The following is a 23,616-nucleotide window of genomic DNA, read 5'->3' as shown; positions in this document are numbered from 1 at the left end:
GGGAGTTTGGAGTGTGAGGCAGTTGACATGCCTTTGGTAAGCTCTGCAGGAAGGCAGGCAGTGAAGCAGCTCAAGTATTTGGCTTGGTCAGTGAGCCAGTTTGTCACTTCTCCTAAGTGTGCCTGGTTGACTTTGGCCAAAATGCCTAAATTCCATCAGCAGCAAGACAGGTTGGTGGCGCTGGGGCATTTTGGTGGTGACTGTGTTTGAAGATTAGTTGTGGCTGTCTGCTAGGAAGTGTGTTGTATGTCAGCTAGATGCAAGTACCCTCCTGAATTACGTCCCTCTTTTTGCCCTTGAGTTATCTTAAAGAATGGTTGAATGTCCTACAAGTGTTGCACTAAAACAAAGCCTGCTTGTTGGTAGTCATTACTGATTACAGTAAAATGCATAGCAGAAGCAGCAGGTATATTATATATATGCTGGGTGCATGGGCTGTGGGAGTTGGGCTGAGGAACTGCTGCTCGTTGAGATATCAAACATACCATTTCTTCTGACCTATAGATTTATCTGCCACCAAAAGCAGAATATGTTTGGATTAGTTTTTGGATATGGCATTTTTTCATATGTTGTAATGCACTAATTTGGGCACACAGATTTTAAAATCCTTGAGATTTTAATAATTATCAATGGTGTTGTGCCAGGCATAGATAGGAATCACGTGGCCCCAACTCTGTCTCCCCATGACTCGAGTAAGGGCAGCATCTCAAGCACTGTTGATATTAGGAATATGTTCCCCTGTTTGTTGTACTTCATGTTTGAAAGCTCCCTATGATTTGAAGAACATTGTACAGTAGGTGGAAATTAGCAGCACCATCACCTCCACATATAGCTGTGAGGATTTTGATTTAAATTGTGTATCGCAAATGACTAGACAAATGCTGAAATAAGACATTGCCTTTTGTAAGCTGTAACCATTATTCACTCATACATGTGGTGTGCAGCATGGAAACGTGCAAAATTTAACTTGGTTAAAAGCTGTAGTGTTAAGATGCTGTTTATGATTTTATATATATATATTATTTATCATCACGGAAGAAAATTAACTAATGACAGTTTTCTTTTTGTCCTTTTGCTTTTGCGCCTTGTTTGCTGCTCTTTCTCTGTCCCCAGCCACCTTTTCTTGGCACTGACTCACACCACTCCTCGCCGTCCCCGCAGCCTGGTCCCCATGCATCTTCAGCCAAGCTTCGCAGGAGATGCAAGGAGAGTGCTCGAAAAAAGCCCTTAGGCTGCGAGTCACCCAGAGAGGGTGCTTCAAAGCATGGGGAGGTAGAGCCGGACTCCGACAGAAAAGGGAGAGTTTGCTCTGTGGAGCAAGACGTGGCTTTCGGCTATAAGCAAAAAGCCGGCAAAGGCGGGACACTGTTTTCCTTCTCCTTGCAACTTCCTGACTCATTCCCTTCCCTCCTGGATGATGATGGCTACCTGTCGCTCCCTAACCTCTCCGAAACCAACCTCCTGCCTGCCAGCGTGCAGCATTACCTTCCCATCCGCTCTCCTTCCCTCGTGCCTTGCTTCCTCTTCATTTTTTTCTTTCTGCTCTCTGCCTCTTTCTCAGTGCCATATGCCCTCACTCTCTCCTTTCCTCTGGCTATGTGCCTCTGCTACCTGGAGCCCAAGGCGGCCTCCTTGAGTGCCTCACTTGCCAATGACCTGAGTGACAGTTCAGAGGAAGAGGTGTGTACCTCGGCATCGAACACTCTTTTTTGTGTTCAGTGCTTCAGTCCTAACCAGTGTTAGATTGCTGCAGTAGTGGTCCTACTTTCAGAGCCTCATTTCTGTCTGTGCTGATATGTTAGAAGGGATGGGATGTTTTTGGTTTGGGGTTATTTTTTTCTTTTTATTAATTTTTTTTTTTTCATTTATTTTATCCTTTTTCTTGTGTTGGGAGTGCAGCTTGGGGCCCAGGGTTAGGCACAACACTGTGTGTAAGTGGCTTGGTTCAAACTGTGATGGCTGATGCAAAGTGACCTTTGCTAAATAAATTGTCACCAGTCAGCATTGAAGCATCCGACCCAAGATGCTTCTCTTTTTTTTCCTGTGTCTTTACACTAGGGTGTGTTAGAATAGCAGTCTAAATAGAGGGAAAGAAGTACAATTTCATGCATAATTATGTAGGTCTCTCCAAAAGTAATGCCTCCTATTTATTTCCATGGAAATGACTACAGATACAAAGAGTACAATAACACTGATAGAGCAAATTCTCCACTACAAAACACCGTTTTTCAATGTAACCACCACTGTTAGCTGTGTATTTTCACCAGTGATGAACAAGAGCCTGCATGCCACACTTGTAAATAAATGTACCAGCAGAGGTGACCCACTGTCTCTGTCATCACTGCTGAAATGCACCACATTCCACCTCACTATGCTCATGTCCACTGTTTGGACTCCATTAATGTTCAGCAAGCATCTGTGACTGTCAATGAGTGCCAATTTTGCCCATGGAGAAATTCAAATCTTCTCCTTTGTTTCATACGCATTTCCATTTCAGACACCATTCTTTCAGACTGCCCCTCTGCTGCCATCTGTCACACAACACCAAAATGTAATGGAGTACTGGTGAAAAAATTCAACCTCTGCTACCATACCACCACCTCTGACATCGTGGGCCAACACATTGAAATAGGAGACATCACTTTCAGAGCAGCCCTCATATATATGCATGCATATGTATGTATGTTTATATAAACAGCTAGTCAGTGAACATCCTTACCAACTTCAGAGTGTTTGAAATGGAAGCAGACTCAGCTTTTTTGCAAGAAGCCATCAGCTGTGGCACAAGCCTAGAAAGGGTTTTCTGGTCCAGTGAAACCTGGATCTGGATTGTAGGCCTCAGTCCCCAATCTTATTCAGGTAAAATCGTTTTCCCATACTTAAATCCAGTGTATTGGTGAGAGTTCACATTGGAACAGCTGTTGTACAGCTGCTACCAGAGCATGCCACGTGGGCAATGTTAACATTTGCAGTGTTAAATTATCACTGCCAAAATCACTGCCTCAAGTCACCACAGTTATCATCACAGTTGATAAACCAACTGCAGAAGAAGAATCTGTAGTGTTTCTGAGGGCACTGAACATGGTGATATATCCAGAAGAAGAAAAGGAACCTGTTCGTTTAAGTAACAGAGTTACTGGTCTCTGTTTTTGCTGGTGCCTAGAAACTCCTTGTGGGCAGGATAAAATAATGGGTTACTTTTTTCTCTTTTTTTCCCTGTTTGCTTTCTCCTCAGATGCACAAGTATGGTTCTGCTTTGTGTGTGGAAACACCAGTTCAGATACTTGCTGACCAGCTGGCTATTTGTAAAAAGTTGTATTGGCTGCTGGTCTATGCCATCGCACTGGTTTCCTCCAGTGAACACCTTGTGTGTCTAAATGTTTGTGAAATCTACCACAATGATATGACTTGGTGCAGGATTTCTTTTACTTTTTGTGGAAAGCCAAAAGTTGCATCAGTTTATCTTGCAAAAATATTGTCTTTAGACACTTTTGTCTCCGTAATGCCTAACAAAGAAGTAATAAGATGCAATTTCTGATTAAAAGTGTCCCAAATTTTGCTGTCTCATTTCGTGTCTTCACTTTGAAATGGCATTTATGTCTCAATTTGCATTAGCTCTGCACTTGAATTAATCTAATAGAAAGAGCAGCATTAATACAGTGCCAGCTCCAGAATGAGGCAGCATTTATGTAATGCATTTGTCTGCTCTTCTTTCAGATATGAGCACTTCTTTATGAGTGAAGTTTGGAAGTGTTACAAAGTAGACTTTTTAACGTAGCTCCTTTATGAAGGTGATTACTCTGGCAGTGCTTTCTGGCAGACAACACAGACTTGTGCCTAATCCGGGGGGCATTTCTTGTTCAAAACATTGCATGACAGTGAGTATGTTTTAAACTTGGGCATGTCTGCATTACATTGGCAAAACAAATCACAGCAGTTAACAATCACAAACTCGAGGACATGCAGCCACAGCATTTCAGGAGGTAGCTGCTCTCTTCCCTTCCGGCCCCTCATATGCCCATGAGCACAAGCAGCAGCTGCCTGTTGTTTTTGCACTGCAGCCCGTCTGATTTGAGCCCAACCTTTCTTGCTCCTAAGGAGACCTGCATTTCTGAGACTCTTAATTCACCATTCCTTGCTCTGAAATAGTCTTCACTTCAAGTGACCCAGAAATGCCGATTTCTGCTCTGTGGCTGTTGATTGGCTTGTTAGCAGACATGTACATTACTGTAACCTGAGTTTTACGCCTTATTTAGGATTGTATTGCTGTTCTGGGGAAAGAAGTAAAATCTTTTTCCCTCAAAAAAACTGTGCTTTCAGTTCACAACATATTGCACACAGTGATGCAGGAGGCACTTAAAAGAGCTACAGTCAGTGTCTCATACCTTGTTGAGCTCAATCCTCCCTTAAACAATGCATCTAGAGGAAGTCTGTGCAGTCAGACATGATCTGTCCTCTTTGGTTTTTTTACGTTCTCCGTTGGTACCCAGCTAACATTGCTGTTAATATTTCACTAATGCTACCAACTTCAAGTTCTTAAATATAAAGTATGTGCTAGACGCTACGTGTCTTGACAAAAATCTTTTGTTTCTTTTTAGATGCCTAGATTCATCAATTCCTCTTTTTTATATAATTATTTTTTGTTAAATAGGAGTGACAATGCATTGGGTTGGTTGTTGTTTGTTTTTTTTTTCATACTGCCATATTTTTACAAAGAAGGAAACTTCTTTGCTAATAAAGAAACAATTTTCAGGTAAACTTTTTGTGACACTTTAATGAAAGCAGTTTGCCTGGCTAAGTACACTATTTTGGCAGTATAGTTCTACTTAAAAACAAAAGCAGTCAGTCTAGTGAGTAGTTATTGCTTGAAAAATTGCATCTAGCTTGTATTTGTACACTTACCCAGTAGTTCAGAATATCTGCTTATTTTTCTGCCTGTCGCACAATTACAAATTATTTGAAGAAAGGAATGGTAAAGAAAAAGCCAGTGAAAACATATCCAAAAAAGTGTCTTTATGAACCACTGCAGTTGTCATAAAATGACAGAAGATAAAAATGCAGAGTTAAAAGTGAGACTGCATCCATGTCTCTTAGTTGCCTATTTCTCCCATTTCATGTTGATGTGATCTGAGGATGAGATGTACAGTTCATCTGAAGACCACAGAAAGACAGTAATCAAAATAAGAGCTTCCACTGATGCTAAAACAACTCTTATGTTCTATTCTGGGGCATCAGGGAGTATTTTCTTTGCTTAATAGTTTTCTGCAACCTTATATGACATCAAAAGCAATCATTCGAGCTATCTTCCCAGCCTGTAGTAGCCTACACTTGATTTATGTCTTGACATGAGTTCTCCTCTGAAACCTTCTTCATGGTGTCAGTGTTCTACCAGAACAAAGCAGGGACAGATCAGTCTGAGCAATGCTGTGCTTTGTTTCCTTTTTATCACTTGTACCTAGTGAGTGTTGTTGGGGGGGAGGGAGTTACTTTTCTTTTTCTCCTGCTTTTATTCATATTCTGAAATGGAATGAGAAGTGTTTTGATTTTTTTTTTAATGACAGTTTTGTTTCCTTTTGCTGTCGGTAACAATATCAGCTGCTCTTTACTGGAACCAAGTGGGATCTGAGCCCTACCACTACTCCATAGACAGGCGGGGGCTATGGTTATTTCTACTCCTTGGTAATGCAGACAGCCTCATAGTGTGTAAATGTGGAGACGAGACAACTTCTGTACAAATGAGGGGCTGAAAGTCAGGTGACTGTTCAAGTAGCTTTTTTGCTTTGTTAATAATCTTTTCCCCCTCCAGATAAAGGATCAAACACCGCATTAATCTCTATTGGCCAGAACAAAAATTTGATTAATAATATTTTTTTTAAAATTATTTTGGGAGGAAAAGTTTGTTTAGAAAACATTAATTTATTTATTTTAGTTTAGTTTAGATTTAGATTTTTAAAAGCCACCTGGCTTTCTTAAGAAAAAAAAAAAAAATTACTATCCAAATGAGACTTTTCCAGTAATGTTTTGTTTGGCTTAAAAATTTGTTACAGTAAAGCCATATACTGTGTACAGTACGCCTTGAGTCTTCCTCTGAGTCTGTTCTGTTTACTAATATAGCACTTTTATTTTGCTTCTTTGACTTGTGCGTGGTTTGAAAAGCAATGCTAATGCAGTTCACAGGGATGTTGAATTTAATGGCTCCCTGTGTGGCCTGCGTGTACTGATGAGATGGGTTTATTCTTTATTCCTGCCTTCCTCTCGGAACCCGGTTACTTGTCTAACAAAATAGACTGACAGTGAGCAGACGGATACTGCAGCTGATGGTGAGACCACTGCCACCGAGGTTTGTACAGCCAATGGCCCCCAGTTACCAAAGGGGAGAGCCTTTGGTTTCATCTCTCCCTGACCCCAGGCATGAGTGCTGAACTGCATGTCTCCTCCTACAGTGTAGGGCCCCCACTCTGTGCATGTGTGAAAGCTTCCCCTGGCCAACGGAGTTCTCAGGGCACCCTTCACATTCATCTTATTCCTGTACTTTATCTGGAGGCTGCTGAGATTGCACTGCCTTGTGCAGGTAGTGGGATGATAGCAGCATCACCCATGCAAACACTGCCTACCTTGCTGGTCATGTCCTGGTGTTTGGTGCTTCCTTCTTTGATGTTATAATCTGCAGCCTTTTGGAGAGAGAGAGAGAGCAGGGGGAAGGAGATATAGCAGAGTTTTCAAGTTTTCTGAGAAAAGGTATTTCCAAGTTATAAATATCTTCAGTGAAATTAATTTCACATCATCTTCAAAAATGCATAGATTGCAGTCCACATACTATCTTCAGATGTGGAACATTAAAAAGTGGGTTTTTCTTGACACTGATAAGCTTCTTATCCACAACATAGTATGTAGGCTGTGCAGGCAAATTCAGCCCCGTGTGACTCCAGTGAAGTGGATATAATGCTTTCATAATTAATATGGTTGCAGATGCAAACATGAGCTGAATTTGGTCTGACATCTGGTAGAAGACAGAGCCTTACTGCAAGCACTACTGTAGCTTTTCAGTAAGATCTCATTAATATTTCAGACCATTAAAATTATCGTTAAGGAATAGTTCTGCATATGACGCGTCAGGACGATTTAGCCTTGGCTGTAAATAGAATAGATTTGAACTGAGTTATAAAGTAGTCAACAGATAACGATTTTCCAGTAGGTCATTTCACTAATTAGAACAGTATGAAAAATTAACAGTTAAAATAGAGGCACAAGCATTAACAATCCAAATGGCGCAACAACATAGTGCCTGTTGAGGCCAGGCAGGAGCACAAAATGCTTTAAAGAGTCACTTGCACTCCATAGCTTCAGGCTTTGAGTCATACAGAAAGCATAATGTAATCCTAAAGCCACGATGTTTAAAATGTTCAGTTATTTAGCAAAAAATCACAATAATCTTCTTATGTGCCATCTTTATTTTAGAGATGGAAATTTTGTGAACCTGTTTTTCTCATGGACATTCACTTTTCAAAAAATTTGTATACTTACCATCTGAAAATGAAACCTTCTGAAAATGGGCTGTCTTCATGATCCATTTTGCATTGCTTTTGAAAAACTGAGATGAAGTGAATATTCTGTGTTTGCAATATAAAATCTCCATTGTGGATAAGTGCTGAAAGAATATATGCAGTCTGAAAATGAAGTAAATTTAAAGGAATACAGAATGAAACTGAGGTTAAGGAAATAGCAGTTTTTGCAAATAAGACATGGTTCATTCCTTACAAAGTGTTGCACATGTTTACCCTTGGTCCATTTATACAAAACATTTCCTGTGACCTGGGAGATGTCATCGTATGTTCAAACTTTGGGATTACAGATATCTGAAGTTGTTATTGCCATTTGGTCTTTAACTAGCACTGGTCTCATAAAAATTCCACCTTCTACTCCATAGGTAACTAGAGGAACTATGAAAGTAGAGTGCGCCAATGATAATGAAGAATTAAATAATGGAAGTTAAACAGCGGTAGTGGAAATTTTAAGGGGAAATATTGAATACTCTTTTGTTCAAAATTAACAGCTTTGGAAAGAGGAGGCCTGCTCTGAATTAGGAAAACTGCAGTCAGCCGCTTTGTCTGTGCATTCTCCTTAAGCCCTTAATGTAGAGAAAATGTGCTCTGAACCTAATTCACTGACCAACTTTTGTAAAGCTTTCTGTAATATGGATGGGTAAGGTATTTTTTCAAATCTTTCTCATGCTGGCAGTCGGATCAAGAGGAGGACGGAGATCTAAAGGCACAGGTACAGAAGCAGAAGGTGCAGATGTTACTAAAGTACTGATGTTGGAGGTGTTCATATCTCCCAGCATGTTACTGTTGGTTCTCTGTGAAGAAATGTGTAGAAACAGCATTTTGTATCCTTTCAATACTGTGTCCCTTACCTTTCCCTTTCTTTTTCACTTCTTTCAGAATAGTCTGATTAAGCGAATACAGGGTGAAAATGTGTATGTCAAACATAGTAATCTTATGTTAGAGGTTGGTATTGGTATATACCAGTGCATGTGCGTACATGTGTGTTAGTTTTAGTGGTAAACTGTGAATCTGCACTATGATGCATGACCCGTGTATTCCCACCTGCTAGTAAATTAAGTAGATTTTTTTTCTCAGATTATGACGACTCCTCTAACTTTTACTATAAATATATAGACACGTGTGCGTATGTGTGTGTGCCTCCACGCGCATATGTATGTTTGTTTGAAGCCTTCTTTATCAGGTGTAAATTGTAGTGACATGGATAAGCTCCTTAAGAGTATATTTATACTCACTTGAGTGAGATATGCTATGCTGTTACCTCTCAAAATGCCACATTTTCACAGAGTGTTGTGTTAGTGCTGTGCTCCCCGGCTCCCCAAGATGTTACTTTCCTTTTTACTAACCGAGTTACGTGTTTTGGCTCTGAAAATTCATCGGCTTAGGATGTATTACAAACTGCTCTATTCTTTTAAAACTATCTAGGACCTAGACAAAACCCAGGAAGATCTGATGAAACATCAGACCAATATAAGCGAGTTGAAACGAACCTTCTTGGAAACCTCCACAGAAACGGCTGTGTCTAATGAGTGGGAGAAGAGGCTTTCCACATCTCCCGTTCGGCTTGCAGCAAGGCAGGAGGAGGCTCCTATGATTGAACCACTAGTGCCTGAAGAGGTCAGCAAGATCTGAAAGGCTTCATAATATATTTATGCATTCATTTTTATCTACAGTAGCTCTCAGGAGATATTAGAGGCCCCTCCATACTTGCAGGTGCTCCTTTTTCTCAGGACACAGGCTCTAGCAGCAAAAGTACAAGGAAAAGCAGATAGCTGATATTTATATGTATAATGATAGACTGCAGAATTCACTGCTAGCTACCGAGCGAAACTGGGTCTCTGCAAGGGTGCAAAATGCAGGCTTCCTTACAGGTTCGCTAAGCTTGAGGAAATCTGACCATGCGTGAAAGAAAACATGACAGTGATTGAGCGAAAAATTAAATAATGGTGACTGCTGACTGAACAGTGGCATAGCAACATGGGTGGGAGGTACAGTACCAGGCTTGACAAGAAAATATAGAGTGAAGGGCAGAACTCTTGTCAGTCTCTAAAGGTGAAGAAGAAATAATGATGATAATTGGACCTGCTTGCCCACTTCCGTAAGGGAGCTAATAGTTGCTTCTGTCTGCTGGTTATGCATTGAAGAGTCAGTGTAGATTGCTAAGCGTGCACATTTTCACGCAGGAAAGAAATTTTGCTCACTGAGCTGAGGGCAGTGGTCCAGGTGTAGTAGTGCTCCTCATGAGTACAGAGCAGAGGAGAACAGTTATCTCCTACTGTCTTGTTCAGGAATCATAATAGATCTTCTAAACATGTTTGTAGATGAAAATGCAGGTCTTCTGTCCTAAAAGTAAAATCGTAAGTCAAATAAACAGAATGCATCTAAATGCATCTAACATATTAAGGAGGTAAAGACCTGATGAAAAGTGAGTGGCTGGATTGCTGAACCCAAATCATAGGAGTGTGAGTGAAGCAAATAACCCCGAGTTTGTTTCATGTCTTAATTATTTTGCAAATGTAATAGCAGAATGTTGATTAAACTGCACAAGCAGTAGCAAAGCATTATAGTTTTGTAAGTTTTACCCTGAGGAAAGACATCCTAACTTAACCATCCATTTGGAAATAAAAAGGGTGAGAGATATCCTTATCTGGTAGCATTCTTACTGGAGGAAAAGGACATGCTCAAAAGCAATGTCCAGTTACTATATCTTACATGCATCTAAATGAAGAAAATGCTGTGAAAAATATGAGTGGATTTGAGTTCTCAGAGCCTAATTCTGAGGTGACTTCTGGTAACATGACATCCTTTTTGTCTGTGCTAGGCAGGATGGTTTCACTTTGCACATCTTGCTGATAGAATAATTTGTCAGGAAAATCTTTGGCCATGCACAATCAAAATCAGCATTGTGGCACTTACTAGGAAATGCAGAGGCAGTCTGGATCCAAAGCACTTACACCTTCCTTGTGCGGTAGCTCAACATCCTCAAAGATACTACAAACTTCACTCACAATAGCCATTTTAAAGGTGTATTCAGTTCTGTTACAACTAGCTCTTCAAGGTTACTACAATAAAGGAAGAACAGAGAGGAAAGTAAAACACACACTTGGAGTGTTTGATATGTTTGTGTTTGGTCAGATTGAGCCTGTCTGGTCGCCAGTTGGTTCACACAATAATGGGAAGAAATTCTTTCGTTTCATTTAGTTATGAGAAATGATTTTAAATGGCTACTATAATGGTGGCCAGATGGCTGCAGAACATGAAAACTGTCATATTAACAAAATCCTTTGCAATGTTTAGGCTGGTCTGGATTGAATTAAACTAGCACTTTAGAAATGCAGGAATCACAGAATCACAGAATGGCCTGGGCTGAAAGGGACCTCAATAATCATGAAGTTCCAACCCCCTTGGCACAAGCAAGGCCCTCAGCCTCCACATTTGATACTAGACCAGGCTGCCCAGGGCCCCATCCATCATGGCCTTGAACACCTCCAGGGACAGGACATCTATAACCTCTGGGCAGCCTGTTCCAGCATCTCACCACTCTCATAGTAAAGAACTTTCCACTGACATCAAACCTAAATCTTCCCTCCTTCAACTTAAAAACATTTCCCCTTGTCCAGCTATTATCTACCCTTTCAAAGAGCTGAGTTATGCCTCTCATTGCAGCCAGGTACAAGAATAACTTCTGCATTCCCATCTCTAGTTTATAGATGTTCTGTATCTTCATTGAATGTGTACATTTCTTCATGAGTACAGAGCGGTATATGAATTTAAAACAGTACCCTTTTATTACAGTGCTTGCATTACTTGTGTTGACACACTGAATGAGTACACTTGCCTTGAAAGTGGATACAAAGGGTCTGGCTAAAAATCTGCATTGCTCTCTGGGTGAATACCAGCCAAATAAAGAACATGGCCAACCCAGAAGCAGGAAGAATGGCAGGATGTCTGAGGAATGCCCATGCTCAAAGGGCTTAAGAAAGCTAGCATTAGCAGTATTTTAAAGTTTCACAGTTAGTCAAGTTGAAAATTGATTCTCAGCCTTGGGAACTGCTGTTCTTACAGCACTGGAAAGGCACCGATGGGGTAAAGTCAAGGATATTAATGTCATGCTGTAAGAGGAAGCTGGAAATTTGGACAAGAGATAAAGCCAGTGTGAGGCAGAGGGCCGTGTTCTTAGCCTGTAGATGGAAGCCACATCCAGTTGGCACCAGACAAACTTAAGTGAATGACATAGGATAAAATAAATGCCACACATCCACACCCAAGTATTACTCAATGTGCTGATTTTCCTGTTACACAAACTTTGTACTCATGTCTATTCTGAATTCATTGGAATGTCCCAAACAGAGAGAAGCCTCCATTGTAAAATTATTTTAATTCTTTTGCCTAACTTACCATGTAGTAAATAATTTATAAAGAAATATGCTAAGCTGTTGTATAGTACAGTAGACTATATGCCCTCCATTTACTGAAACCATTTGTTCCCCTGACATTAGACCAAAGAAGAAAGAGAAAAATCAGAAAAACTCATAGTATTGCAGAAAGGAGGTACTACATTCCTTGAAATGCAGGTAAAAACAAATACTTTCTTGAAATGCAGTCAGATAGGCTGACAGTTATTTATTTTATTATCTTTTTTTTCCCTTCCAAATCTTTTATTTTTTAGCATACTTATTTCATAATTATAGAGGCAGATGTTTTGGGGGCCAAATTCAGAGGAATGTGGCCTCTTCAGTGCTTATGGCTACCTAATACAGGTTGATTTCTTTGCTAGTTACAGCTCTACTTGCACGGTGCTGTTTGTGGATGTTGTTTGCAGTTGTGCATGCATTTCCAGCATAAAGTTACACTGAGAACTTTGTGATGAATGGGGAACTTGTGTCATTAGAATGAATTTCCTATATACTGTCAAGTGAATTCAGATTATTCTGAGTGATGGTGAACTTTGTGTTCTTATTGGTTTTTCTATTAGCCGAGTGTGATAGAGAAGAAGCTGCAGGAAGGAGAATCTGCTGACACTTTGGTTACTTCTCATCAAATCATTATCCAGAAAAGTATCCCATCATCCCTAGAGGTTATTTCTAATTCATTCAATTTTAAATAACCACATTTGCTTAGTTAAATGCAGAAGTTACAGTCTCATGGTCAAATAAGTGGATGCCAGTTGCATAGTCAAAGCAAATCATGTTGCATACTTGTATAAGGAGAATAAAAGACACTGCCTTCAGTTCAATATCTTTAGTAGGATGGCATTTACTGTCTTGTACTATTAAATTTAAATAGTGCTGAAGGGGGTTGATGTTTTCTAACAAAAGCAGACTGCAGTGCAGACTGCAGCTACATACAAATGCATACTGTTCTAAAATCTCATCAGAAGTGTGGCTGTTACAACTGGGATACAGTTGGGCTTATTTGCCTTATTTCTGTAACTTGTTTTCAACTGTAACATTATGAACCATGGGGATATATGATTTTTAACCTCAGGATGATTCTGATGATAATTTTACTCTGCTTCAAATTACTGCAGAAAAGTGTGGCAAATGCAATTTATTTATTTATTTGTCCACATTATATGGGCCTCTAATGGGAAGAAACCTAGAAGAAATCTAACTCTGCCTGAGGTGATGCTGTTTATTTGTTTGATAACTACTCTAAGAAGTTCAGTGGTAAAATTATTATATGCTTTCCAGAGAGACAGCATTGATTTCTTAAAAGACTTCGTACTTTAGTACTCCTGAAACACAGATAAACCTTCAGATATTCTAATTTAGCTTTTATATCTCAAATATAGGGCACTGAGGATTGGGTTATTATAGACAAAGTACCTTCTGAGGTAGCTGATGGTGAATCGAAAAAAAATGTGACATACAAAGTGGTGACTGTGAGCAGTAAAGCTGGCATTCCGCCCGAGGTACTAAAATCCAGCACAGTTCTGAGCTTTGAGGACTTGGAAAGTGAAATACAATCCAAAGATGAGAATAAGCAGAAAACATTCACCTTAGGAAAGTCCTATGATGCTGTGTCTGGGAAAATTGTTACCATGACAAGTAAAACAAAAGAGGGAGAGAAAACAGTACAGCCTTCTGTAGAAGTTTTGCAAAAAAAGGAGAAGGAAGCACAAGAATCTTTGAAAATCATTCCAGTATTGGCCAAGTATGGGATCGTAGAGCCTGTCGCTGAGGAGAAGGCCGATGTGCAGAGCACAAAAAGAAAGCTGTCTGACTCCCTGACACCTATAAAGGAAGCGGAATCTCAGTTGCAAAGTCCCGAAGAGGAGAGCTTGAAAAAGACACTAAGGATGGACCAAGATTTGCAGTTACTGGGAAGCTTGCAGCTTGGCAAAGCAGAAAAACACATTGATGGTGAAGCTGCAAAAGCAGGGGCATTTACCTGGAAAGATAAAAGTGTGTCTGAGTGGAGATACTCCAGAGAACAACCATTTACCATTGCTACTGCTCACTATGTTGTTACTGAGTCGTCTGCATCAAAAGTAGTGGTAACAAGAGGCTTTGACTTCATGCCACAGTTTAAAGATTAAAGCATGACTTCTTTTAGGCAATGCCCTCACACTACCCTGCCTTTCAGTTCTCCTGCTGCCTGGCTTTATGTTGACAGCAGCCAACCCAGCTTATTTTTTTCTCATAATTTGAAGCCATACCACAGTGTAAAGCAGGCATTATATAAGGCTTTCAACTTTTCTGGTTCATTTAAAGATCCATGTTACTGACGTGTGGTGTTGCCGCTGTTGCTTGTTAACCAAAGGGTAAAAAGGTTTGCCTGAACGAGCAAAACGCCGGTGCTAACAACTATGCTTTGTAACTATTGCTTAATACAGCCAGTATAAATTTGCTCTAATTTATTTTCCCATCCTTATCCCGTTCCCAGCCTCTCTGTGCCCTGCAACCTTCTCTTCCTTTCCTCTGTCTCTGCCTCCTGTTTTGTCAGTTAATTTCTCTGTGCATGTGGGTTGGCCTTTCATCTGTGTATGACTCTCCATTTCTTTGTCTGTTTAGACTAAACAGTCCACTGGTGAAAAAACCCTGGATGGCTCAGATATCTTCAGTTTAATAGAGTCCGCCAGGAAGCCGACTGAGTTCATAGGAGGGGTTACTACTACTTCCCATAGCTGGGCGCAGGTGGCTGTTTCATTCCATCCCTCGGTGTTATAACTGCACAATGATGACTTTTGATTTGCTTTTGTTTCCTGTTTTTATGCATAATTCAGAGCCTGTATGCCTAACGCATTGCATTGCTGTGCCTTGTCCTTTGTTACAACAGACCACAACAGAAACTTCACCAAAAGGGAAAACAACAACAACAACAAGTGTTTTGGGTTTTTGTTTTTGTTTTTGTTTTTTTTAATCTCATTTCACTTTATTTTGGTCATTTTACAGGGTGCTGTATTTTGCCTTTATAAGACTCGCACAAAACTACCAAGGATAAAAACACTGGCATTTTTCTTCACTTCTAAAATCATAATCTTGTTTTATTTTTCATTTCTACTTTTCTGATTATGTCCTTAGAGTGAAAATCCATCAGCGCGAGAGAAATAAATTGGCAAAATGTAATACCCCGTTTTTATTTATGTTCACAGTACGTTAAGCTGAGGAGCTGCTCTGTGTAGCATTGTCTGCTTTCAACATGAGGATTTTTTTTTTTCTTCTTTCCCAACAGAGAATAGACACGACAACATCTCAGGAGATAACTTCCAGTGAACTGAAGCAAGCAGCTCAGCCACACCAGGACGCAGTGACAAAGGTTGTACAGGAGACTGTGGTTATCGAGGAGAGACGTGGGATGAATGTGCATGCGAGTGGGGATCCCGCTACAGTGGCTGGACTTGCAGATGCCCAGGCTCAGGCAGCATCTGCTAGCGCAAAAGGGAAGGAGGGCACTGCTGTGACTAAGGGGGCTAAAGAGGAAAAAAGGGAGGCTCACAAAGCTGTAACCAAACAGGAAGGCATTGCTGCTGCTACTTCTCATGAGCAAGCGGAGGAGCACAGTACAACAGTCCACGTTTCAGACTCTTTGGAAAGAAAACCTCATTTTGAGGTAACTCGTTAAATCAGTTCTTGTGCTGAGTTTTAAATGTATGTGGTAGTGGACTAAGTCAATTCCTCTCATGGAAAGTAAAGAGTACAAGACTTCTATGATTGCATTTTTACAGCAGGCAGTTTGTTTCTCCTCTTATTTCCTCCTTGCATGGCACCTGCAAAGCTTGTTGCTGGTTTCCATCCTTGGCTAAATGCCATGCATATTTTACCTAAAAGCGCTTTTCATGCTGCAGAGAAATGCCTCATTTGCTGGCTTTTTATGCAGTGGGCAACAAGGACTCAGCTGGCATTCTCTTTGGGAAAATCCATCAGGATTGGCAAAGTTTGCATGTCCTCAAAGAAAGAAAATTTTTTTTTTTTTCCATTCTTGATACAGTCATACATTATTGTAGTCTGTCTGAAGCAATCTGTGCTTCTTGTTTTAGCCCCATTAGAAAGATTTCAAGAAACATTTTGCAGAAGGGTAGAGATACCTTGTTTTGCTCTTTTTTTTTTTTTTGTCTGAAAGCTGAATGGAAAAGCAAGCCTGAATAGGATTTGTTCTCTTGTCATTCTGAGAACATATGTAATGTTTACATCTTTCCTGAAGCTCGTTCTCATGTAATCCGGAGTAGTGTCAAACTGCTGGTGCTATATACATACCATTACAACAAAGAGATTTTTTTTTCTCTTTTGTTTCTTAAAATGCAGAGCACTTTTTTATTAAAAATCCAGAAACTTTACTAAATTTTCCAATCCCTTTTTTTTGTTTGTTTGTTTTTTGTTCACACAGTCACCAGTTGTGAAGACTGAAACAATCAGTTTCAGTAGTGTTTCTACTGGGGGGGAAAACCTTGAAATTTCAACAAAGGAAGTGCCAGTAGTCCATACAGAAACAAAAACCATTACATATGAGTCTTCACAGGTAAGAAATCCTACAGAAGCCAATGTCTAATTAGCATGGCCTTGAGGAACCCATCTCTCTTCATCCATGTTTTGCTGTATTCCTTAGTATGAACTGTTGTTTGGGAACTCAATACTAGCACGGAGAGTATGTGCACGGAGAGTACCTGAAGGTGACTGGTGTGTCCTGATGTAGGGCCTTTAGAGAATGCTGATAAAACTATAGGTTTCAAAGTCCCAGTTTCTCATCTGTCCTTCCAGAAGAGAAGTCGTAATGCAGAGAGAAATAAAGATGCATAACCACCCTAACAGCTGTTATTTCCCTGTTGTTAAATAACTCTCTATGAAGAACAGCAAAAATAGAGAAACTCAGTTCTTGACTTCCTTTGCTTAAGGGTATACTTTTGATTATTGTTTTTTGGTTCTCTAGGTGGATAGTGGTGCTGACTCAGAGCCTGGTGTGCTGATGAGTGCACAAACTATCACGTCTGAAACCACCAGCACTACAACCACTACACATATCACCAAAGTGAGTCCTCTGGAAATGGAAAGCTTTTTTTTTTTTTTTTTTTTCCTGAAGGAAAAATGTGTTTTCTTAGCTTCTGTTATTTTAAAGCATAGTCACATGCTTATAAGCTCAAACAAAATCCTGTCTGTTTTGGCTTTCACCTGTCTTTGGGTATACTAGCTTGATTAAGGTCAAGTGCACAGTGCTGCACTTGGATCAGGGCAATCCTAGGTATTTATACAAACTGGGGGAAGATCTCAATGAGAGCAGCCCTGTGGAGAAGGACATGGGAGTCCTGGTGGATGAGAAGCTGGACATGAGCCAGCAGTGTGCGCTTGCAGCCCACAAGGCCAACTGTGCTCCCCATGGGTTGCATTAAAAAAGGGGTGGCCAGCAGGGAGAGGGAGGTGATTGTCCCCAACTACTCAGCACTTGTGAGGCCCCATCTGATGTACTGTGTCCAGGCCTGGGGCCTCCAGTACTGGAAGGACTTGGAGCTCTTGGAGCCGGTCCAGAGGAGGGCCACTAAGATGATCAGAGGGCTGGGGCACCTCTCCTGCAAGGAAAGGTTGAGGGAACTGGGCTTGTTTAGCTTGGAGAAGAGAAGGCTCCAGGGACTGTTTACATGGGTTGATATGATAGGATAAGGGGGAATGGTTTTAAACTGAGATGGGGAGGTTTAGGTTAGATTTTAGGTGGATGTTTTTCACACAGAGGGTGGTGAAGCACTGGAACAGGTTGCCTAAGGAGGTTGTGGATGCCCCATCCCTGGAGGCATTCAAGGCCAGACTGGATGTGGCACTGGGCAGTCTGGTCTAGTGGATGGTGACACTGCACACAGCAGGGGAATTGAAACTGGATGATCATTGTGGTCCTCTTCAACTCAGGCCATTCTATGATTAACCTATCACCCAAGGACTTAAGAGTGGTCTGAAAAGAATAAACCCTTCAGGTATGTCTACACTGCTGTGCAGATACATTTGAATTAGCAGCAAATACTTTCTGAATCAGGGACCAGTGTAGCCAAGTTGTCATCAAATGATTCCAAGGAAGGAATGATTTTTCTCAGCATGAGGTTGTCAAGACCATACTGCTTTTGAGTCCTGCACTATTTGGTCTGCGCAGTTTTGAAATGGTATTGTAAATCTGTATCTTATAGTCATAATTCAGTCAGCTTAGACACTGAGTTGTTGTAGTGTTGTTGTGCTGTAAGGAGCTAGCAGAAACCCTATTTGTACAGTGACAGCTTTCTTACTAGTAGTCAGTGAAGACTGCATTTCATCCTTCTGCAGTGCAATTCACCCTTCAGTAGATGAGCTTTACAAGGTCTGTACAGCCTCTCTGTTCTTCTAAAGCCTGCAGTGTGTCTTACCTAGGTTTTAATATGAGCTCTCTGTCTGTATGACCATTCTTTTTTTCATGGGATGAATTTACCACTAATACCTGTCATTTTTGACCTACCCCAAATATCTTTCTGGATGTGTGCAGGCTGGTTAAAATCACATCGTCATCTTTGTCGGAAGGAACTCTGGAGAGGTCCAACCCCCCCATTCTGAGCAAGCTCCAATTGCAGTATGGGGCTGTCATCTGTGTGTGTCCAAAGTTGGTTTAGTCGGATCACATCTGAATGTGTGATAGTCCTGCAAATGGGTTGCAACACTCTTTAAAGCAAGCTACTGACATGTATTTATCATTCTCATTTAGACTGTGAAAGGAGGCATCTCAGAAACAAGAATCGAAAAACGAATAGTCATCACAGGAGATGCAGATATCGACCATGATCAGGTAAAATCTCTAAGCTGTTTAAGGCTACCCTGAAGGCCGAAAAACAGAACATTACTAAACATTGTTTTAAAAGATACTGTTCAAACCGACACGCCTTAAATTAAACTGAACTAGTAGTTAAGTCAGTGATGGTATATTTCATATTTTAATCATTTTCCTCATTTGTAAACTGTGTAATATCTCATGAATCTCTCCACCTTGCTACTGATCATGCATGTTCCACCTCCTTTTTGTTTTTGCCCTTCTGTGGTTTCCTTGGGATAGGCGCTGGCTCAGGCAATTAAAGAAGCCAAAGAGCAGCACCCTGACATGTCAGTGACCAAAGTAGTGGTACATAAAGAGACAGAAATCACACCAGAAGATGGGGAGGATTGACCGCAGGTAAGTAGACTAGATGATTTTCCCAGGCATTTACTGGGCTGGCATGTTGCAAAGGTTGTTTTCCTACCATAATTCACCTCTAACTCCACTTTCTCTCTATGACATTTGCAAGTTGCATTTATGCTGTTTATCAGTTCTGATGTTTGAATGCAAAGCCCATTCAGCTCTGAATGTCTTCATTTAACAGTGCCAGCTGGAGCAACAGAAACCACTCATTTGCTTTTGTTGGCTCTCTGCAAATTCCTCATTGTCCATGCTTTGATAAAGTCTAATTTCTAATCCTGAAGTCAAAAAAACTCTTTTGTCTGCTTCTATGTCATTTAAGAATAAACTTTTGTTCTTAAAGAACAATAAAAGAACCAGTTAAGAACAATTAAATATCATTTAAGAACAAACTTTTGTTCTTAAAGGTATGCATTTTGTTTAAAAAATGCCAAGGGTAAAACCTATAGCTGCTTTTTCAGTGTTCCATGCAGATATGTTACAAGTTAAGCTTTATTCCAAACTTGCAAAGGTATGGCCTAACTTGCTTTTGATTTTTGTTTTGAACCCAGTGAGCTCAGTGTGTCAGCATTTGGATGTCTTGGCTTTCTTGTATTTCAAAGGACATATTATGTTTTAAAGCAGCATTGTTTATCAGGATGAGATGATGATGCAGCTTTCTTGTGTTGAGCTTTGTTTATTTTCCATAAAGGCATGCTCTCCAATTGTGGTTGGCCAAACAGACATCTTAATATTCCTATATTTGCTCTATGCGCAGAAACATGTCATGCATACTAACCTGCTACCTAAAAGCTGCTAACGCCGGCACCATTGCACAAATTGCTTTGAATGCTGAATGCAGAAGGAAAAAAAAAAAGGAAAAAAAAAAAAGCTACTTGTCTAATTTGTTTCAATCTGTAGCAGCATTTTATTCTTAAAACAATATATATTCCCTAGCATGGAATGTGGTGTAATTAACGGAGTATGATGCACAGCAACTTTTGAAGCTGTTTTGCTCTCCTGGTTTTGGATATGGAGACCTAAAGAAAACTGAATTTCAATATCTGTTATTTATTTTGGAAGATGGAGCCAATCACTGAGGAGTGAGTAGCCATGATTCTTGTGGCATTCTGCTAATTGTTTCAGAGAAAATGGAAAGGAGCTCAGTTAAAGTCTATTGATGTCAGTAATTCTTTCCACTGGCATCACTGGACTTCGGATTTGGGCCAAGATCCTTATACTGAGATGATACTGTTTTTATGCAAGCAATTGGATGAAATCTCTTTTGTAAGATTACAGTTGTTCCAAATAATTAACTCTATCCTCTCTCCTGCAGGAATGATCTAGATTGCATATGAATCCAGACAGGCACACCCATAGGAATACGAGAGCCTCTATGGAGTCTCAGTTCCAACTTGACTGACTTGTATCTGTGTATGGAAAATTTCAGTACAGAAGAATTGATCTTGACCGTTAATAAAGAAACTGGCAGAGATCTCTTCCCATAGAAAGCAATCTGAATCAGCAGCAGTTATATTGCATGAAGCAACGATAAAATTACAGAAAAGCAGCATTTTTAATTTTCTTAAAATGTCTAAGTTTTCAGCTATACCTGCACGTTCATAAACAATATAAACAGTGATCTCATGTAACACATAAACAGTTCATGCCTTTCACAGTTTATGAAAGTCTAAACAGATTAAAATTTGTTAGGTGGCAAGCCTTTTGTTTATGGATAATTGTAAATGAAGATTACCCCCAAAATGCTAGAAGCTCTGTAGGTACTGTGTATAATGTTTTACCACACATTAGATGTGCCAATAACACGGTTTATTCAGTAAACAACTTGAATCTCATATTTGTTTCATCTTGTTTTGTTACTGCCCGATAAACAATGACGAATCTTTACTCTTATCAAAATATTTAAATGCTTACAAAGTGTGCTTTGTATACCTGACTGAATACCTTATGAGGTAGTAATGATTTTAGCTTATTAACTTTAACGATTTTTGTCAGCGTTGTTCAGAGTCAGCTTCTGGTCACCCTTCACAGATCCTAGCCTTGTAAATTATATGTAGTTATTTTGGGGAAAAAAAAAAAAAATCTGTATTTTACTTAGTTTGCAGCATTAGAAAGTTATTAATCTAAAATAACCACAATGGTTTTCTAATGATTTCCCTTTTTGTTATCAGAGGAAAAGAAAATATCTGTTTGAGAATCTGGTGAGCATTTACTATCTAGTTCAGAGTCAAGCCTTAACCTGTACAGAACGTCCACTGAAAACTCGTTAGTGTTCAGCTATAATACCCACTGAAGGGATAGAGTCCATTACACTGTCAGCTGCATCACAACACATGGTGAATGTATGTTTCTGCATAGTGAAATAAAAGTGGTAAATGCATCCAAAATTGTATTGTTCTGTGTCTAAAAGAGCCCAGTGTTTCTCACAGGTTTTACGTATCTGCACAGTAGACACATTTTGTCTTCATTGGCTAAGACTGCGCTGTACCGACAGTTGGAATTGCAGGGGGACCAAAGGGATGACCCTGTTTACCTGTGGGTAAATGTTGTTTGTGAAGGAAAAGAAGCATTTGGTTTCTTCTGTTTTCTGTAGTTGTGTACTGTTCCACTGAGGCTTAATGAAGGATTTTGTGGTTGCTTAGAAAGTAAATGCCTGTAGCCCTTCTCTTTTGGCATTTTTGCTCTGAAACATGGATTAAATTCTCTCTTCAAAGCATTATTTAATCTTCTATTTCTTTTTCTTGCTCTTTTGCCACATCTCATTGACACTCCCCTGATAATTCAAGAGAAATTCTTAACAAATAATCCACCCTTCAATATGTATCTCCTTGCAGGATTGAAAGAAATAGATACAAGCAGACTTTTCAGGACATAAAGGGCCACATTTGCCCTTCGTTGTTTACATGGGGCTCCCTCTCACTGAAGTCGATGGATTTGGCTTCAGTCAAGGGCAAGGCTTGACCCAGTGACTTGTTAATAAATGTTTATTTTCTTAATTTAGAAAGAAAAAATAGTATATATAGAGAGAATAATCTGTAGATTATAAATAAAAATCATATCCCAAGGCTTCAGAAGCTTTGCCCTCAGTCCCCAAAATGTCTTCCTTCCACCAGCCATCCTTCATGCCTTTAATCCACAGTGCGATCTGTGTAACTTCCCATACTGCAGTCATTTCTTACCTCTTGCCTGATGAATAACTCAAAGGTTACAGTCTGTTGTGATCTTAGGCTGACCTCTCTCCCCACTTGCCCTTTATATTTAGATACGAGTATGTCCTTGCCCTCTTTGGTGAAGGTAGGCTCAGCTTTCTGGTGTTGCTAGTGTCCTGCAGCAGCCATAGGTGGAAGAGGTGCTCACGCAGCATCACAGCAGACTTCCTTCCAGGTTCTCACTACTGCATCAAGAGTTTAAAATAGACTCTGAAGCCATATTGATATTCCCTCAGGTGCCCCTTACGTTGTCAGCTAAGAAACAGCATTGTATTACCTCAGAGAGAGGTGAGGCAGTTGAAAAGCCTTCTCTCCAGAGATAGCATTATATTTTAGCATGGCTTGAGGAGATTGTACTTTGGTGATACTACACAGTATGTATGCTGTCTAAAGATATTGTATCTTAGAAAGGTAGTGTCCTTGGTAAGGATGCTTATGGCTAAGATACGGCCTAAGCATGTGCAAAATGTGAGGAGATTAGAGTGGACAGGCAAGGACATCTCAGTGTCGCTGTTGGCAGTAGACCCTTGTTTGGGGGATGGTTCCTGGGAGCAATAGTCTTGGTTTTTGTTAGAAACTGTTTCTTGGGTTGTCTGCCTAATGCTGTGCCACATGAAATAAAAAACACCTGCCTGTTTCTACCAACCAACTTTTGTCTCTGACTCTTCTCATTTATTGTTGGTCTTTGTCCTGTGTCTTGATGTAACACAACTTGTGAAGCAAACCAGCAAATGATATGTTACTTGAAAGCACTGTTACTAACACAGACATCAGTACAAGAGTCAGCCTCACTTTACAACTGGTGCTCCAGCACTATGAGAAGTGACTGCTCTGCATCATTGATGTAAGGGATCACGATGGCCAGGGAGAGCTTTGCACACCAGGCAAGAATCAACAAGTTGCAGTGGAAGTGCCCAGTCACAGCCTGAAGCAATGGTTGAGCACCTGGTATGGCTAATCCAGGGAGCTCAGGTGCAAGCAATGCACCTGAGTGACTGGAATGGGTGGAGGCTAGAGCCATTCCTCCTCTCTCATTTATGGTTTAGAAGTCAAGAGAGTTGAACCTTGTTGAAACTGTACTCTTTTTGAGTTGTTGTCAGTTATCTGAAGGGGTAAGTCAGTCTTCTTTTTTTAATCATCTTGTTCTAGAGTGTTTGCATCCTAGGAAAAGGCTCTGTCATTGCCTTTGCTTGCCCTGTGCAAGCAATCGCCACAACAGTAACCATTAT

At 40.2% G+C, this 23,616-nt stretch overlaps 1 protein-coding gene across 50 annotated transcripts in view; it reads left to right on the top strand.

Moving 5' to 3' along the window:
• EPB41L3 (erythrocyte membrane protein band 4.1 like 3) overlaps positions 1 to 23,036 on the top strand; it is a 147,878-nt gene extending 124,842 nt beyond the window's left edge. For 5 of the 50 annotated variants that reach the window (XM_085539693.1, XM_085539690.1, XM_085539676.1 and 2 more), the window contains exons 13-22: positions 6,287 to 6,340; positions 8,239 to 8,274; positions 8,988 to 9,179; positions 14,579 to 14,701; positions 15,240 to 15,617; positions 16,392 to 16,523; positions 16,932 to 17,030; positions 18,714 to 18,794; positions 19,059 to 19,175; positions 20,494 to 23,036. In XM_085539693.1, coding sequence (XP_085395819.1) covers positions 6,287 to 6,340; positions 8,239 to 8,274; positions 8,988 to 9,179; positions 14,579 to 14,701; positions 15,240 to 15,617; positions 16,392 to 16,523; positions 16,932 to 17,030; positions 18,714 to 18,794; positions 19,059 to 19,169 — 1,206 coding nt within the window. In that variant the 3' untranslated portion in view covers positions 19,170 to 19,175; positions 20,494 to 23,036. Of the gene's footprint in view, positions 1 to 1,113; positions 1,681 to 6,286; positions 6,341 to 8,238; positions 8,275 to 8,441; positions 8,508 to 8,987; positions 9,180 to 12,061; positions 12,137 to 14,578; positions 14,702 to 15,239; positions 15,618 to 16,391; positions 16,524 to 16,931; positions 17,031 to 18,713; positions 18,795 to 19,058; positions 19,176 to 20,493 lie in introns of all 50 variants that reach the window. The other 45 variants (XM_085539689.1, XM_085539687.1, XM_085539671.1 and 42 more) reach the window with 24 other exon arrangements.
• The last annotated feature ends 580 nt before the right edge of the window (positions 23,037 to 23,616 follow it).

Source organism: Coturnix japonica, chromosome 2 (assembly GCF_054131305.1).
Source record: "Coturnix japonica strain WE chromosome 2, WE-NBRP24, whole genome shotgun sequence".
NCBI classification, from domain to species: Eukaryota; Metazoa; Chordata; class Aves; order Galliformes; family Phasianidae; genus Coturnix; species Coturnix japonica.
Note: the sequence above shows the minus strand (reverse complement) of the source record. Positions and strands in the feature narration are given on the sequence as shown.